The sequence below is a fragment of the Pelophylax lessonae genome (assembly GCF_965119305.1).
Source record: "Pelophylax lessonae genome assembly, chromosome: 9".
Taxonomy (NCBI): Eukaryota; Metazoa; Chordata; class Amphibia; order Anura; family Ranidae; genus Pelophylax; species Pelophylax lessonae.
In genome coordinates this window covers 254,168,375-254,187,942 of record NC_138776.1, presented here as the reverse complement: position 1 = coordinate 254,187,942, position 19,568 = coordinate 254,168,375, and the positions used below count along the sequence as shown (strand labels likewise).

The following is a 19,568-nucleotide window of genomic DNA, read 5'->3' as shown; positions in this document are numbered from 1 at the left end:
CGATTCATTCAGCGACATACCAGTGGGCGGAACCTCGAAGCCGGGATCGCGGGGAAGAGCACGCCGGCTGCCATCCGGCCTTTGGAACGCACAATGCAGAAGCACCGTGGAACGCACAGGCCGGAAGTGCCCCTACAACTTCCTTTGCTGTTGTCTCAGGAAGAAGGAGAGGAGAGGGTGATGTGTGAGGTGCCTGGTAGCTGCTGCAGGTAACTATGGGGGAGCTAGGAAGCCTCACTGGTATGCTGAACATGTATTACATCCAGGGGGAGGGGGCTGTCAGTATTGGGGGGGTCAGTCATGTAATCAGGGGGTTTGTAATGAAGTTATAAGCTGCCCCCCCTGGTCACATGACCCCCAGAACTAAGAGGTGTATATATTTAGTTTTTTTTTTTCTTTTATTATTATTATTGTTTCTATTATGATATGATTTTCAAATATTGTGTTGAATTATGTTTATAAATTAAAATTGACTGGTTGAACCCGGGGGGCACCCGTACCTGAGCGTTGGCATTGTAAGATGCGCCGTTCAGGGGCCACACTGTGCGTTGACTGCCATTGGATTGGGCTACCTGTCTTCCAGAAGGGCAACCCATGTGGTCATCATTACGTCATGCGTCTGATGGAGGGATTAAAGTGGAATTGTCAGCTGACACCCGCTGTGCCCATTATGAGAGGTTCCCACCATCCCTGTGCTGTGTTCCTGGGTCTGTACACCTGCTGTGCCCATTATGAGGGGTTCCCACCATCCCTGTGCTGTGTTCCTGGGTCTGTACACCTGCTGTGCCCATTATGAGGAGTTCCCACCATCCCTGTGCTGGGTTCCCAGGTCTGTACACCTTCTGTGCCCACTATGAGAGGTTCCCACCATCCCTGTGCTGAGTTCCTGGGTCTGTACACCTGCTGTGCCCATTATGAGGGGTTCCCACCATCCCTGTGCCGAGTTCCTGGGTCTGTACACCTGCTGTGCCCATTATGAGAGGTTCCCACCATCCCTGTGCTGAGTTCCTGGGTCTGTACACCTACTGTGCCCATTATGAGGGGTTCCCACCATCCCAGGGTCGAGTTCCCAGGTCTGTACCCCTACTGTGCCCATTATGCGGGGTTCCCACCATCCCTGTGTTGAGTTCCTGGGTCTGTACCCCTACTGTGCCCATTATGCGGGGTTCCCACCATCCCTGTGCTGAGTTCCCGGGTCTGTACACCTGCTGTGCCCATTATGAGGGGTTCCCACCATCCCAGGGTCGAGTTCCCAGGTCTGTACCCCTACTGTGCCCATTATGCGGGGTTCCCACCATCCCTGTGTTGAGTTCCTGGGTCTGTACCCCTACTGTGCCCATCATCTCCCACACATAGGTTGGTGGGAACGTCCATATTTCAAGGCGGACAGTAACCGAGCCGGGACTTATGGCAGTGAGATCTCCCAATCGGAAAGTCCCAAAGATATAAAGAGCCAGGCCATGGGGTATTTCGCTGTATACCAATGAGTGTGTTCCTTTCTATACACAGGAGAAGACCTCTTGAGACCCAGCAACCATCCTGGAGTATAGGACGGAGCAGGAGGCAGAGCCGCACCACCCTCCCTGACATCCGAGGAACGATGACCGGACCATTGGTCTGCTGATAGGAGAGGTGAGCAGTGCTAGGAATCATGGGATATTGTCACAGCAAGGGATCAGATAAAGTGCTGGGGTCTGATGTCCCCAGAGATAACAGCCAGGTGTCATTCGTGGAGGAGGAAATGGTTTTGGAGGTCATAGTGTATAAGCCTCGGTCTCAGTCCCATCTTTCTCTACAACACGGGTGTCAAACGCAAGGCTTGTAGACTGAATCCGGTCCGCCAGGCCATTTTATGTGGCCCTTGCACTCAGGGCTTTTTTTTAGCAGGAACGTGGCGGAATTCGGTACCGCCACCTTCAGCTTTCCCCCTCCACTCATCATCACTTCTGTGTTTACAAGGACAGCTTTCCTCTCGGCAGCTCTCACTGGTCCCTGCCTGCCCTGTACTCACAGCGTACCTGCACTCTGTACATAGCGCATCCCTAAACCCTGCACTCTGTACGTAGCGCACCCCTAAATCCTTCACTCTGTATGTAGCACACTCCAGAACCCTGCACTGTATGCAGTGCACCCCTAAACCCTGCAGTCTGTATGTAGCATACCCCTGAACTCTGTACACAGCGCACCCCTAAACCCTGCACTCTGCAGTGCATTCCTAAACCCTGCACTCTGTACGCAGTGCACCCCTAAACCCTGCACTCTGTATGTAGCGCACCCCAGAACCCTGCACTGTATGCAGTGCACCCCTAAACCCTGCAGTCTGTGTGTAGCGTACCCCTGAACTCTGTACACAGCGCACCCCTAAACCCTGCACTCTGTAGTGCATTCCTAAACCCTGCACTCTGTACGCAGTGCACCCCTAAAACACTGCACTCTGTATGTAGCGCATTCCAGAACCCTGCACTGTATGCAGTGCACCCCTAAACCCTGCAGTCTGTGTGTAGCGTACCTCTGAACTCTGTACACAGCGCACCCCTAAACCCTGCACTCTATACATAGCACACCCCTAAACCCTGCACTCTGTACGTAGCGCAGCCCTAAACCCTGCACTCTGTTGGTAGCGCATCCCTAAACCTGCACTCTGTACGTAGCGCACCCCTAAAACCTGTACTCTGTACGTAGCGCATCCCTAAACCCTGCACTCTGTACGTAGCGCATCCCTAAACCCTGCACTCTGTACGTAGCGCATCCCTAAACCCTGCACTCTGTACGTAGCGCATCCCTAAACCCTGCACTCTGTACGTAGCGCATCCCTAAACCCTGCACTCTGTACGTAGCGCATCCCAAACCCTGCACTCTGTACGTAGCGCATCCCTAAACCCTGCACTCTGTACGTAGCGCATCCCTAAACCCTGCACTCTGTACGTAGCGCATCCCTAAACCCTGCACTCTGTACGTAGCGCATCCCTAAACCCTGCACTCTGTATGTAGCGCACCCCTAAACCCTGCACTCTGTGTGTAGCGCACCCCTAAACCCTGCACTCTGTATGTAGCACACCCCTAAACCCTGCACTCTGTATGTAGCGCACCCCTAAACCCTGCACTCTGTATGTAGCGCACCCCTAAACCCTGCACTCTGTACGTAGCGCACCCCTAAATCCTTCACTCTGTATGTAGCGCACTCCAGAACCCTGCACTGTATGCAGTGCACCCCTAAACCCTGCAGTCTGTATGTAGCATACCCCTGAACTCTGTGCACAGCGCACCCCTAAACCCTGCACTCTGTAGTGCATTCCTAAACCCTGCACTCTGTACGCAGTGCACCCCCTAAAACCCTGCAATCTGTATGTAGCGCACCCCAGAACCCTGCACTGCATGCAGTGCACCCCTAAACCCTGCAGTCTGTGTGTAGCGTACCTCTGAACTCTGTACACAGTGCACCCCTAAACCCTGCACTCTGTAGTGCATTCCTAAACCCTGCACTCTGTACGCAGTGCACCCCTAAACACTGCACTCTGTATGTAGCGCACTCCAGAACCCTGCACTGTATGCAGTGCACCCCTAAACCCTGCAGTCTGTGTGTAGCGTACCTCTGTACACAGCGCACCCCTAAACCCTGCACTCTGTACGTAGTGCACCCCTAAACCCCGCACTCTGTACGTAGTGCATCCCTAAACCCTGCACTCTGTACGTAGCGCACCCCTAAACACTGCACTCTGTACGTAGCGCACCCCTAAAACCTGCACTCTGTACCTAGCGCACCCCTAAAACCTGCACTCTGTACGTAACGCACCCCTAAAACCTGCACTCTGTACGTAACGCACCCCTAAAACCTGCACTCTGTACGTAGCGCACCCCTAAAACCTGCACTCTGTACGTAGCGCACCCCTAAAACCTGCACTCTGTACGTAGCGCACCCCTAAACCCTGCACTCTGTACGTAGCGCACCCCTAAACCCTGCACTCTGTACGTAGCGCACCCCTAAACCCTGCACTCTGTACGTAGCGCACCCCTAAAACCTACACTCTGTACGTAGCGCACCCCTAATACCTGCACTCTGTACGTAGCGCACCCCTAAACCCTGCACTCTGTACGTAGCGCACCCCTAAACCCTGCACTCTGTACGTAGCGCACCCCTAAACCCTGCACTCTGTACGTAGCGCATCCCTAAACCCTGCACTCTGTACGTAGCGCATCCCTAAACCCTGCACTCTGTACGTAGCGCATCCCTAAACCCTGCACTCTGTACGTAGCGCATCCCTAAACCCTGCACTCTGTACGTAGCGCACCCCTAAACTCTGCACTCTGTAGTGCATTCCTATTTTATTTCCTGCACCTATTTTTTGATAGAAAAAAAAAAAGAAGCCCTGAAAAAATGTATATAGTCTTACAGTTATAACCGCCCCTTTGAGGGCAGCCATGATGCCGATGTGGCCCGCTATGACCCTTCTGTACCAGGTTATCTGAAAATAAATACATTCTGGGTTTGTCTTGGTCAAATGGGGGACCCTGCTTCCAACGTGAGAATTTCCTGTAGAGTCCTTCTTTCTAGAATCCTTTTTCTAACTAACAACCTGATGTATCTCCAGCCTTCCACCTTCTCACCATCATGTCCCTCTTTCCAACAGGTTTGTTGCATGGAGGACCCAACCACTGCTGAAAGAAGTTCACAACATTGTTGTAAATCGCTCAACTGCTAAACTCTCCTTCCTGGAAGGGCAAATTATGTCCCGTGCAGTGGAGGATGTCCCCGGGATGCTGACATTGTGCAAAGAGGAGACGGAAGATCCACCACAGCCATATATTTCCGGAATTAAAGTCGAGCCATCCGAGTGTGATAGAGACACTGCTGTTGCTTTCCAAGCCACAGGTATTAAGGAGGAACCCCAGTGGAGCGATGGAGAACACCATCTGCACTCTGGATGCTCCACACTTGATGACCCTAGTCGTGCATCCACCGATGTAAAGGAAGAAGTTGACTCTTGTGACGAAGACCAACTCCCACTCTCGAAATCTTCTTCGCCTCCATGTGATACTTCTATTGAGACGGAGTCGGATGGTGGAGATCTCACAGAAGATTCAGAGTATGGCAGTGTATCTGCTGAAGATGAAGAGAATAACAACAACCAAAAGGAGCCACCAGCAGATGAGCCGTACAAGTGTGACGTGAACTCTACCAAGCGGAACTCTGAACGCCTCAATCGCAAGAGGAGCCGCGCTGGAGAGAAGCCATACTCGTGTCCCGACTGCGAGAAGTCTTTCACCACCTGCACATATCTGGCACATCATCAGAGGACTCACACCGGAGAAAAGCCTTACTGCTGTCCGGTGTGCGGCAAACGGTTTACCACCAACTCGAACTTGTCTTTGCACCAGAGGATCCACACCGGCGAGCGCCCTTTTCGGTGCTCTGAATGTAGCAAGCGCTTCATCAGCAACTCCCACCTCATCAGACACTGGAAGATTCACACCGGGGAGAAGCCGCATTCCTGCGTGGCCTGCGGGAAAAGTTTTATCAGCAACTCCGACCTGAAAAGACACGAGAAGATCCACGATGAGAACCGGCCGAAGCCCGGCTCCAAACGCGCGGAGTTCCTCAAAAGCCTGCCCGTCGACCTCGCCAAGAAGCCGCACCCTTGCCCCGAGTGCGGGAAGCATTTCACCACCAAGTCCAATCTTGGCGTCCATCGAAAGATTCACACGGGTGTCAAGCCTTTCATCTGCCCCGATTGCGGCAAATGTTTTGTCACCAACGCCCATCTTATCCGACACCACAAGATCCACACCGGAGAGAAGCCGTATTCTTGCTCGGCGTGCGGGAAATGCTTCATTAACAATTTTGACCTGAAAAGACACAAAAAAATCCACTTTGACTATGAAGCCCTTTCTGCCCCGGGGTCAGTAGAAAGCCTTAGCAGCGAATCAGGTATCGATAATCATGACAGACCGAACGTAGTATAGAACTTCGAGGAGCATTTTATCGGTTGTCTAAAAATCATCCAACGTGGGACAAAGAGGAGCTTCCCGCTATGAATGTAGGAGCTGTTCCACTGATGACGTACGGAGAGTTCGCCAATGAAGGCGTCAAGATGGACTCCAGTCTGTGGGACGTAGCCGAGGATGAATATTTTTGTTTATGAACAATTTTTAATATCTTTGTACTTTAGCGTACTTGTCTAAAACTGCCAGAGATTCTTGGGGAAATGTATTTTTTTATTCGGCAGGCGTGAGTGCGATATTTTCATGAATTACAGCCTTAAGAAATGCAGAAAAGTCAACCCGTGGAAGCTCAGCTGTGGCCTCATTAGTGAGGGACTAGAGATTGTTAAAGCATTTCTCCAGGATTCCCCACCCCCACTCTCTGAAGAACCCTTCCTCCCAGTCATTTTTTTTTAAAGCCCTCATAATTTCGGGAACTAAACCCTCCTATCGTTTTCAGACGAAGAAAGCTGCCATCTTCAACTGCCATGGTGCTGCTCATGTGATCAGTTATGAAACCAGCCATTGGATGGTTTGACAGTTTGGTTGAGAGCGCAACCGATGACATCCTGGAGTACTGTGGGCCCAACCTGTATGGCCGCACGCCTTTGTGGGGGGGGGGGGGGGTTGTTATTGACAAAATGGACTCCCAGGACATGGGTAGAATGACTGAGTTTAGTTTTGCACTGAAGAGGACCACCAGGAGTTACTCTTTAAAGGAAGGCCTTCAAAATATCTCAGTTGAAGCTCTTGGTACCATAAGTTAGATTTGCAACAAAGTCTTTATCCCTGTATGAGGCCTTTAGGTGTTGTAGACAAGGAAAGGGTAATAACAAAACTGCGGAGACTCAAAAATAATGAAAAAAAATGTACCAGTTGGGTCAAATTCCATGTTGTGCAGTTGTTTCAGGGTATGTCCTAAATTACTTATGGTGGTCCGAAACAACAGAGAGCCAAGGGGTTCCCTCCCGAGGATAAAGTACTTTGTGTGTTGGCGTTGAGCAGTGTGGTCTTCAAACTGTCGCTCTTTGCTTTTATATGGCCCTTGGGTCACTATTCCTGCCTCCCATTCAAGGCACTATTCCCACCTCTGACACCAGCAGAAGGGCATAATTCTTGCAAGTGACACCACCAATGGAGTACTATTCTGTTTACTGACACAAGTGATGGAGCACTATTCCTCCCACTAAGACCAATGATGGGGCACTTTTCCTCCCCCTGACACCAATGATGGGCACTATTCCTCCCACTGACATCAATGATGGGGCACTATTCCTCCCACTGACACCAATGATGGGGCACTATTCCTCCCACTAAAATCAATGATGGGGCACTATTCCTCCCACGGATACCAATGATGGGGCACTATTCCTCCCACTGATACCAATGATGGGACACTATTCCTCCCACTGATACCAATGATGGGGCACTATTTATTCCACTGATACCAACAATGGGGCACTATTCCTCCCACTTACACCAATGATGGGCCACTATTCCTCCCACTGATACCAACAATGGGGCACTATTCCTCCCAGTGATATCAATGATGGGGCACTATTCCTCCCACTGATACCAACAATGGGGCACTATTCCTCCCACTGATGCCAACAATGGGGCACTATTCCTCCCAGTGATATCAATGATGGGGCACTATTCTTCCCACTAAAACCAATAATAGGGCACTATTCCTACCACTGATACCAACAATGGGGCACTATTCCTCCCAGTGATATCAATGATGGGGCACTATTCTTCCCATTAAAACCAAGAATGAGGCACTATTCCTCCCATTGATACCAACAATGAAGCCCTATTCCTCCCACTGACACAAGTGATGGGGCACTATTCTTCCCACTGACACCAAATAAGGGACACTATTGTATCCCCTGAAACCAGCAATGGGACACTATTCCTCCTGCTAAAACCATTAATGGGGCACTTTTCTTCCCCCGATACCAACAATGGGGCACTATTCCTCCCAATAAAACCAATGATGGGGCATTTTTTGCTCCCATGGACTCCAGGGCATTTTCTACTCCCACTGGCCACAATCCAGCCCTCTCAAAGTCTAAAGGACAGTAAATGGCCCTTTGTTTAGAAAGTTTGGAGACCCCCTGTCGTAAAGAGTTATTTGTTGCTAGAAAGTTTATGCAGGCATTCCTAGAAAGCTCATTCTTCTTGGGTTTCTTTCTTTTTTTGGTGCTGACTTACGTTTTGGGGACTCTCTTTTTAGAGGATGGACTTGTAGCTGGTGAGGTCGTTTTGGACCTCATCCTCTTGATTAAGTTCCTTGTTGCACTGATTGACCACATTGGCTGTCGAAAGATAGTTTTGCAAGAAAGCAAAAATACAGATACACAACTCTCGAATAGACAATAAGAGAGGTTTCCCAGAGCCATCAACCACTACGTTTCTTCTCTGTGCAGCTGTAGACCTTTCCCGACCATACAAGAAAGTACTATGACCCGGTAAAGCCAGGAGTAAACCTCAAGCCCCTAGTAGAGCTTAGCCCTCACTGCCCGAATATCAATCACCAGAGCAAGACAATCACAAAGCGGCTAAAGAAGATAACAAATGAGGTGATGGATCAGTGAACCGGCCAACCACGATAGGCCCATTCATTGCTCCGTGGGGCCTTCACCTGTTGTGACAGAGAAGGTCTACCCATTCAACTACCGAAATCATACATGATAGTTCCACTTTGTTTTGAGAATTTGTGATCTCGATCTCCAGGCTCTTTTTAAAGACCACCCATCCTCAGTTTTAAAGTGAGAATTACAGTGGAGGCATCTGAAGTAGGTCTTGGACTGTCCTGCCATCTCTTACGTATGACGTTTCACCGGAACCCCCCTTTTCCACGGTGTGAGAACATTTCGTACTCTTTTAGAGTTTTGGTTGTATTACGTCAAAGCAGAGTCCTTCCATTGGCCCAGTTTTTGAAATGGGACGTATATATAGCACTTAAGAAAATGGAGTATAGAATATATGGAAATGGGAGAGACGACGCTGCTGGTGGAGTAATCCCTTCAAGGAAAACGGACAAAACTGCTGCCTAATTCATTCCACTTTTACCTGATTAATAAGATTTTGTTATATTGAATCTTGTAAAATCTTGTCAAGTGTGTTGATACTGCGGACCCGACATGGTGAGAATCACTCCAAATAATATACATTTTTTACTAAAGATTTTTTTTTTCTTTTTAAAGAATCATACTTGCCTTGGTCGATGCAGCATTGGTCCCCCCCTCCGGCCCTAAGACTGAGAACTGAGCGATCAACGGTCTTTGATCGCTCGATTCTCCGAGAACCACTCACTTCTTCCTCTCTCCCCGGGCTGTGCTCCTTGAGGTTCTGATCCAGGCACTACAAGAAAACAACAAGAGAAGGGCGCACCGACCTTGTGCATTACCACTTAAAAGTTTTATTAAAAGCAAAGAAGGTAGCGTACAATATACTCACAAACGTAGCATATGAACAAGCATATAGGAAATGGGCACCGCTCGCTTCCAGGACACTTCTCTACTGCTGGATAGCGTGATGGCGTCCTCAAAACCTGATGTGGCTTAAGCGTTTCGAGGGAGGACCCTCTTCCTCAGAGCCAAAATCGCCACAAACGAAACGCGTAAGCCACATCAGGTTTTGAGGACGCCATCACGCTATCCAGCAGTAGAGAAGTGTCCTGGAAGCGAGCGGTGCCCATTTCCTATATGCTTGTTCATATGCTAAGTTTGTGAGTATTTTGTACGCTACCCTTTGCTTTTAATAAACTTTTAAGTGGTAATGCACAAGGTCGGTGCGCCCTTCTCTTGTTGTTTTCTTGTAGAGCCTTTTGGATACCCTTGGTCCTGAGGGGGGCAGCAAGACCTATTCATTTGTGTCATAAAACCGCCTAGAAGATTCATCCTTCCCGCATACCACTCGAGTGCAGGAGAGATATTGTTGTTCTGATCCAGGCTTCTGGGTGGATCCCAACCATCTGGTGGTGATCTTTCCCCTGCCTGGACCGGCTCTGTGATGTCAGCCGACAGTGGACTGCAGAACGAACTGCACTACCGTGATCCACAGAAGTACAGCCAAATGAGCTTTGGCTTTACTTCTCCTTTAGGCCGGCCATAGATGGTGCAATTTTTATTTCTATAACCATGGGTCAGTGTTGATGGGGGAACGACTCCTGCAGAGCTATTGTGTTCTTCTGGCGGGGGGGGGGGGGGGGTGGAGGGGAGGAGGGGAAAAACACAATTATTTCTAGGAGCTATAGCCTGCTGGCAATAATTACATGAAAAAATCCGACTGGCTGGTTGTGCCCAAGCTCGTCGATCCATCATCCTGGCTACAATCAGCCTTCCCATATACCAGTGATGGAGAACCTTGGCACCCCAGTTGTTTTGGAACTACAATTTCCCATGATGCTCAACTACACTGCAGAGTGCATGAGCATCATAGGAAATGTAGTTCCAAAACATCTGGGGTGCCAAGGTTCTCCATCACTGCCATAAACGGTTTGAACCTTGGCTGGTACCTGCTGAACTGTCCAAAATTTGAACCATCTATGGCCAGCTTTAGGTCTTTTTTTTTTTTTTTTTTTGTAAGGCACAGTAGGGCTGAGGCTACCCACAGACATGAGATTAAAGTCAGGCCCAGGCAGAGCAACAGGCTCACTTTAACCACTTCAGCCCTGGAAGGTTTTACCCCTTAAGTGCCGTTTCACACTATTGCGAATATATCTGCGTGTTCCCGCATCGCATCCGCAGCACAGGCAGTTCACACTGCCATATGCGATACGCTGGGGGTGTCAATTCAAAGTTAACGACAACCCCAGATCAGATCTGACAGTTCGCACAGAATCGGATCGCACTGGTGTGAACCACCATGCGATCCGATTCTGCTGCGGACCAAAAAAAGGGTCCTGTGCGAGTTCACTGCGATTGCGGTGCGAATTCAGCCATACAAACTGTATGGCTGAATTTGCACCGGCACAGACATTGCATGTGATTTTTTTTTTTTTTTTAGGAGCAGTGCGCTCTGAATCATATGCTATGTCTGTGATCGCATATGTGCGAACCGGCACTTAATGATCAGGCCATTTTTTTGTGATTCGACACTGCGTTGCTTTAACTGACAATCGCGCGGTTGTGCGACGCCGTACCCAAACGCAATTGATGTCATTTTTTTCCCACAAATAGAGCTATCTTTTGGCGGTATTTGATCCTCCTCTGCGTTTTTTTTTTTTTTCGTTTTTGCGTTCTAAACAAAAAAAGAGTGTAAATTTTGGGAAAAACACACTAATATTTTCTGCTTTCTGCTAGCAAACATTCTCAATAGAAAAAATTTAAAAAATCAAATTTTTTTTTTAATCAGTTTAGGCCAATTTGTATTTTGCTACATATTTTTGGTAAGAAAAAAAAATCCCAAAAAGAGTATAATTGGTTTGCGCAAAAGTTATAGCGTTTACAAACTACGGGATAGATTTATGGAGATTTATTTTTAAATTTCTTCTATTACTAGTGGCGACGATCAGTGTTTTTTTTTTTTTTTTTTTTTTTTTAATCAAGACTACGACATTGCGGCGGCCAACCTGACACTAATGGCACTTTTCCACTGCAAGTACCAGCTCAGCTCCACTTGGCCCTGCTTGGCTCGGTTTGGTTTTCCACTGCATGGTACCGCATGGTACGGTGTTGGAACGGTTTGGTACTGTTTGCTTTTCCACTAAAGTAGTAAGTGGGTGGGATAACAACGATACTCTGACCAATCAGTGGCTAGTAGTGACAAACAGTCAAGGCTGCATGCAAAGGATTGTGGGATATGGTATCGGTACGGCCCTCTTGGAACCACAACCGAGGTGGTACTGTTTAAGCGAGCCGTACCGTTCGGTTCCATGTAGTGGAAAAGCGCCATAAGTTACACTTTTTGGGGACCAGTGACATTAATACAGTAGTCAGTGCTAAATAATATGCACCGTTACTGTATAAATGACACTGGCAGGGAAGGGGTTAACACTGGGAGTGATCAAGGGGTTAAATGTGTTCCCTAGATGTGCTTACTAACTGTGTGGGGGGATGGGTTGGACAGAGGCACAAAGAGATTGGTGATTCAGCTTAGCTGAATCACATGATCTTTCCCTGCCTTTTTGACAGGAGAGCCGTCTTACATTGTTTACATTGCAGACGGCTCTCCTGTCAGTTTTTCCGAAGATTGCGGGAGGCCGGCCGCGATTAAGCCTGCTCCTCCCGCTGTGTTTAATCACAGCAGGAGTGCGAGCCCGGCTGCGCGTGCGCCGCCAAAACCGCGTGCACATAATCACGTAGATTATGCCCAGCCGAGCTGCCATGCCGCAATAAATCTGCATGGGGCGGTCGGCAAGTTCCTAAAGTCCACCTCCGCAGCAGCTTATACTTATAAATTGGAAGTAAACCCTCCTATCGTTTTCAACCAAGGAAGCCGCCATCTTGGCCTCTGTTTAATCTTCATCTGCCATGATGCTGCACATGTGATCAGTTCTGACACCAGTCATTGGATGGTTTGGCAGTTTGGTTGAGAGCTCAACCGATGTGACAGTTACATTCCCGCCACATTCCTGTTTTTTGAAACTCTTAAAACATTGGGTTTAGTTCCACTTTAACCACTTTACAACCGGAGGATTTTGCTGTCTTACGTCTGGGCCACTTTTTGCGATTCGGCACTGTGCGACTTTAACTGACAATTGCGCGGTTGTGCGACGCCGTACCCAAACAAAATCGACGTCCTTTTTTTCCCACAAACAGAGCTTTCTTTTGGTGGTATTTGATCACCTGGGCGATTTTTCTGATCATGCGCTATAAACAAAAAAAAGAGCGTTTATTTTGAAAAAATATCAATATTTTTAAATTTTTATATGAAATTCCCCCCCCAAAAAAATGTCAAAATCTAATTTTTTTTAAAATTTTTGGCCAATTTGTTTTCTGCTACATATGTTTGGTAAAAAAAAATCACGATAAGCATATTTTGATTGGTTTGCGCAAAAGTTATTGCGTCTACTAACTAAGGGAAAGATTTGTCATTTTTGGTGTTTTTTTTTTTTAACGAGTAATGGCGGCGATCTGCGATTTTTTTTTTTTTTTTTTTTTTTTTTTTTTTTGCGGGACTGCGACATTGCGGCGCACAGATCGGACCCTTGACTGACATTTTTGACACTTTTGGGGGTACCAGTGACATTACTGCAGTAATCAGTGCTATAAATATGCACTGTTACTGTAAAAATGACACTGGCAGGGAAGGGGTTAATTTTATTGGAGAGGGAGGGGTTAATGTATGCCTGGTGCTTACTGACGTGTGTGGGGGGAGGTGACTGAGTGACACAGGGACAGATCGCATGTTCAGCTATGCTGAACACTCCGATCTGTCACTTAGGAGATCCGCCCGCTCTGTTTACACAAGCGGGTGGATCTCCTCACTCGATTCCCCGACGATCGGGGAAGAGCGGCGGCGATCGCCGCCGCTCCTCCCCTGGCCCGTCTCCCGCTGTGACTGAAAACAGCAGGAGCGCACCTCCGGCAGCGCGCGAGCGCCGCCTACAGGGGGAGGAGTCCAGCGACGTAGGTCTACGTCGCTGGACGATAACGGGCCACATTGCTGCAGTAGCAGCAATGTGAGCGGGGGTAAAGTGGTTAAAGCGGATCTTCACCCACTGTGAATACTTCCCTCCTCTACATTTTATTTTTATTTTTTTTACCTTTTTGCAATAAAAAAGTTTGGGCCCGACCCCATGCACGTCATTCGCCTAGGCCAGTGATGGCAAACCTTGGCGCCCTGTGGGTAGCCTTAGCCTACTGCTCCTTACAAAAAAATGACCTAAATCTGGTCATAGATGGTTCAAATTTTGGACAATTAAGCAGGAACCTGACAAGATTCAAACCTTATATGGCAGTAATGGTGAACCTTGGCACCCCAGATGTTTTGGAACTACATTTCCCATGATGCTCATGCACTCTGCAGTGTAGTTGAGCATTATGGGAAAATGTAGTTCCAAAACATCCGGGGTGCCAAGGTTCGCCATCACTGGCCTAGGCGAATGACGTACGCAGTGCTTGCTATGCCCCCTGGAAGATGTATGTCACATATTCCAGGAGGCATAGTCTTTAATTTACAATAGGCCAAGGATCCTCAAATTACGGCCCCTCCAGCTGTTGCGGAACTACACATCCCATGATGCATTATAAAACTCTGATATTCACAGACATGACTAGGCATGATGGGAATTGTATTTCCTGAACAACTGGAGGGCCATAGTTTGCAGACCCCTGCAATAGAGGATGAAGGACATGGCCAGCACTGCATCATTTTGAGGCGCTCTGGCGGAACCCGGAAAGCTAGCAGCGCTGGCTGAGCCCAGAAAAGCCAGCGGGCCTCTTGATAATGTCATAAACAACATGGCGGCGCGGGACCAAGTAGTTAAAAAAAAAAGGAAAGGGTCTCAGTGGGATAACGCTGCATCCTCCGGGTGAGGGAGTTCCTGAAATATACTCCGCAAACCACGGGGTAAGCGGGGATAGAAATAAAAATCTGAGGGGATGAGTGGATGGAGATCCTCTTTAATCTTTTCAGCATCGGAAGGTTTACCCCCCTTTATGACCAGGCCATTTTTTTGCGATTCGGCACTGCGTTACTTTAACTGACAATTGCGCGGTTGTGCGACGCTGTACCCAAATAAAACTGATGTCCCTTTTTTTACCCACAAATAGAGCTTTCTTTTGGTGGTGTTTGGTAGTATATTGTTTTTTTCCAAAAATTCTCAGTCTTTTATTTATTTTTTTGTGCTATAAAAAAAAAAAAGATAGAATTTTGGGAAAAAACAGTATTTTTTTACCTTCTGTTATAAAAAATCCAATAAATAAAAATGGAAAATTATTGAATTTCTTCACCAATTTAGGCCAATATGTATTCTGCTACATATTTTTGGAATAGGCGTATATGGATTGGTTTGCGCAAAAGTCATCGCATCTACAAACAATGGGATAGATTTATGAATTTTTTTTTTTTTATTAATAATGGCAGCAATCAGCGATTTTTTTTATTTTTTTGCGCGACTGTGACATTGCGGCGGACAAATCTGACACTAAGTGACACTTTTTGGGGGACCAGTTACACCAATACAGTGATCAGTGCTAAAAAATAATGCACTGTCACTGTACTAATGACATTGGCAGGTTAAGGGGTTTACATCAGGGGCAATCAAAGGGTTAAATGTGTTCCCTGGGAGTGACTTCTAACTGTGGGGGAGGGGGCTTATACTGTGGGAAGACAGAGATCCCTGTTCCTGCTTAGCAGAAACACAAGATCTCCATCTTCCCCTCTTGACAGAACGGCGATCTGCCTTGTTTACATAGAGACCGCCGTTCATACCTCTCTTGGGAACGATCGCTGGGTACCGGCGAACATCGGGTCCACCGGACCTGCTGCTTTGCTCCCACTGTGTCCAATCACAGTTAGGGCGGGTCGCTGGCGGCGGGCATGCACGCCCCAGACCCGGACCAAAAAAACGACGTACAGGTATGTGATTTCGTGCTGAAGGGCCGCCCTGCGGCAGTGTATTTACGCGGGGCGATCCAGAAGCGGTTAAAGCTGAATTCCAGCCTTGCCTTACCTTGAAGCGGTATCTTGATCCCGCCTTCATTTCCTGTCTGAATAACTTCAATCACCATTAAAGTAGTATTAAACCCTCAGCGTTTTTTCAACTAAGCCCATTAAACACAATAAAACAAACATTCCCCTTTAAATAATATGTAAAAATTATTTTCCCAGCACTTAGTTTACAACTTTCAAAGCTGCTGGCTCCCGCGCACTCAGTTATGCTTCCCTGAACTTCCAGTCCTCACAGGAATGAGTTAACAGGGGACAATGCAGTCTCCAGCCAGTCTGTTAGCTTAGAGAAGGGAGTGTGGAAAGAAAAGGGGGGGGGGCGGCAAGGTAGTGCCTTGCTATCATAGGCTATTGGGCTGTGTGTTTCTATTGTTGCACACAGTGTAGGGGAACACAACTCTAGTCCCTCTATGCCCCTGCTGCTCAACCTGTGACCCTTTGGTATGTGATGTGCGGCCCTTGGATCTCAGCAGTCTGTAGTGGGAACATAATTAGGCTAATAGCATTGACCTTCAATACTAATCTTTTTCCAAACCCCCATAGAGAAACCTAGGAGAATGAGAGACGTAAATTTGGTCTTTAGGTGTGCCTAAGATGAAGCATATATCGAACAATAATTCAAATCTAATCTTAATCATTAAAATGATACAAGAGTTCATAACAATTTTTACAGACGTCATATCTCACGCAATATACTCGACAAGTATTCTCAATTCCAAATGACCTTATTGGATAAACGCGTTTCGTCATGTTTTAGCTTCATCAGGATCCACGACCTCACACAAACATGATATCAATTTAAATATACAAGAAATGACCAATTGAGCAAAACTAACATGTTAGAGCTTCTCCAATAATAGGGCTGGGAGTATCCTCAATTCTGGTAATCCTCATTAATAGTACTGTCCAATACCATCCCATAAAACGCCATAACATGGCCAAAGAAATCCAGAGGGACAGAAACATAAACAATCTTGTATATGGACAGTCCACAGGACCCACCACCTGTGTAACAAGCATGAGAGAGTCCCCTTACATTACATCCTGCATGGTGTCAAAGATGGCGTCCCATATACATCTCTCTGTTCCTCAGGATTTCCTTGGCCATTATATGGTGTTTTTTTTTGGGATGGTATTTGGCATTAGAGGTTAGAAGTCTGGGTCACTGCTGAGAGAGGGGAGCAGGGGAGCTGCAGTGAGTGGGGGTGGCTATCTTGAGCTGAGTTCCCGAGTCATGCTGGGAAGTTGAGAGGTGACCTGCTAAGAAGAGAAGCATGTGGATCTGAGCCACCTAGTTATTGTTGGGAGATGGGGCAGTAGGAGCTAAGCTGCTGGGTCATGCCAGAAAAGGAAGCAGCAGGAGCTTAGTCACTGGTGGGAGGGGGAGCTGCGCTTCTGGGTCATTTCTAGGAGGGGGGGGTATCTAGAGCTGAGTTCCTGAGTCAGGCTGGGAAGTTAAGACGTGAGAGGTGACCTGCTAAGAAGAGAAGCATGCAGAGCTGAGCCACCTAGTTATTGTTGGGAGACAGGGGCACTAGGAGCTAAGCTGCTGAGTCATGCCTGAAAAGGAAGCAGCAGGAGCTGAGTCACTGGTGGGAGGGGGAGCTGCGCTTCTGGGTCATTTCTGGGGGGGGGGAGTATCTAGAGCTGAGTTCCTGAGTCATGCTGGAAAGTTGAGAAGTGATAGGTGACCTGCTGAGAAGAGAAGCATGCAGAGCTGAGCCACCTAGTTATTGTTGGGAGATGGGGGCAGTAGGAGCTAAGCTGCTGAGTCATGCCGGGAAAGGAAGCTGCAGGAGCTGAGTCACTGGTGGGAGGGGGAGCTAAGCTTCTGGTTCATTTCTGGGAGGGGGGGAGTATCTAGAGCTGAGTTCCTGAGTCATGCTGGGAAGTTTAGATGTGAGAGGTGACCTGCTAAGAAGAGAAGCATTCGTGGCTGAGCCGCCTAGTTATTGTTGGGAGAAGGGGGCAGTAGGAGCTAAGCTGCTGAATCATGCTGGAAAAGGAAGCAGCAGGAGCTGAGGCACTGGTGGGAGGGGGAGCTGCACTTCTGGGTAATTTCTGGGAGGGGGGGGTATCTAGAGCTGAAGTCCTGAATCATGCTGGGAAGAGGAGAGAAGGAGTATCTAGAGCGCAGTTCCTGAGTCATGCTGGGAAGGGGAGAATAGAGAGGTGACCATCTGAGTCACTTCTGGGATGGGGAAGCAGGCAGAGCTGAGCCGCCTAGTTACTGTTGTGAGGAGGGACAGTGGGAGTTGAGCTGCTGAGTCAGGCCAGGAAAGGAAGCCGCAGGAGCTGAGTCACTGGTGGGAGGGGGAGCTGCACTGCTGAGCCAGGAAAGGAAGCCGCAGGAGCTGAGTCACTGGTGGGAGGGGGAGCTGCACTGCTGAGTCATGCTGGGAAAGGAAGCCGCAGGAGCTGACTCACTGGTGGGAGGGCGAGCTGCATTGCTGGGTCATGCCGGGAAAGGAAGCAGCAGGAACTCAGAGGAGCCATTTCTGGGAGTGGCGAGCTGAGCTGCTGGGTCATTTCTAGGAGGGGGCGAGCTGAGCTGCTGGGTCATTTCTGGGAGGGGTGAGCTGAGCTTCTGTTTCATTTATGGGAGGGGTGAGCTGAGCTGCTGGGTCATTTCTGGGAGGGGTGAGCTGAGCTGCTGGGTCATTTCTGAGAGGGGTGAACTGAGCTGCTGGGTCATTTCTGGGAGGGGTGAGCTGAGCTTCTGAGTCGCTGCTGAGTTCCCGAGTCACACTGGGAAGGGGAGAAGTGAGAGGTGACCTGCTGAGTCACTGCTGGGAAGGGAAAGCAGATAAAGCTGAGCTGCTGAGTTACTGTTTGGAGGAGGGGGCAATGGGAGCTGAGCTGCTGAGTCATGCTGGGAAAGGAAGCAGTAGGAACTCAGAGGAGTCATTTCTGAGAAGGTTGAGCTCAGCTGTTATCACTGCTGGGAGGGGCCTCCAAAGGGAACTTTGTTACTGAGCCAGTGCTGGGAGGGGCAATTGAGCTACTTAGACACTGCTGGGAGGGGCTTTCAGAGGAAACTTTGTTTCCGAGTCAGTGCTAGGTTGGGAAATTGAGCTGCTCAGTCACTGCTGGGATGGGGAGCAATGGAAGCTGAGCTGCTAAGTCACTGCCGAAAGGGAGAGCTGATCTTCTGAGAGAACATCTCTTGAAGGTCTTAAGTTTTTTGATCTTTGAGAATAGATTACTCCATAGTATGTTTTACAAGTTTTACACAATCGGGTTGATTTACTAAAGGCCAATAGAGTGTGTAGTTGCTCCAGAGCTTAATAAATTAGGTTAAGCTTCACTTTACAAAGAATACCCAATCATGCGAAGGGGGGGGGGGGCAGGTGTACCCCTGCCATGGTTGTAAGAAAGAGAAATGTATTTTATTTTATTTTTTTTGCTGGTCCTAAAAAATCATCATGGGTGGAGACTAAAATAGGTCATTTTTAATACGAGTTTACCAAACGAATTGCGTGACAATTGTGTACATTTGCTAAAAAAAAAAAAAACATTATGAAGTTCATTCCACTTCGAGTGCCTGTACAGGCAGAAGAGCCCGCTTACATAATAGATGGTTACCCCGTGTACATATAAATTATAGAACGTTTTTTAAAAATCTTAATCAACGTTGACCTTGGGTACGATAAGCTGAACACAATCAGGTATGTCTATGAATACCAAATAAGGCGATAGATTTCTTTTACGGGAAAATGAGAATCTTTTGGTGCCAAATGAATTTGTATTCTGTTTCAAGAATTTGCGTTTACACGATTTTCTGATGTAAATAAAGCATGTCTTGACACAAAAGCGAAACGCGTTTTGGCTTCTTTGTATGACAATGCAATACCCGTGGTTGAAGGACCGCTCTGTCCACCTTCTGCTTTCGGAGGAAGTTGTAGGAGGTCTACCATTGAAGGCTATTTGGTTTCTAAGGGACCAGAATACTAACATGTCATGAGTGG

At 48.0% G+C, this 19,568-nt stretch overlaps 1 protein-coding gene across 1 annotated transcript; it reads left to right on the top strand.

Moving 5' to 3' along the window:
• Window positions 1-93: 93 nt before the first annotated feature.
• On the top strand, window positions 94-6,369 carry LOC309564373 (uncharacterized protein; the record flags this gene model as incomplete). Its single annotated transcript, XM_082269000.1, has 2 exons — window positions 94-209; window positions 4,629-6,369. The coding sequence occupies 2 exons, from the start codon at window positions 94-96 to the stop codon at window positions 5,959-5,961; spliced, it is 1,449 nt and encodes a 482-aa protein (XP_082125126.1). The 3' UTR covers window positions 5,962-6,369.
• Between the last annotated feature and the right edge of the window lie 13,199 nt (window positions 6,370-19,568).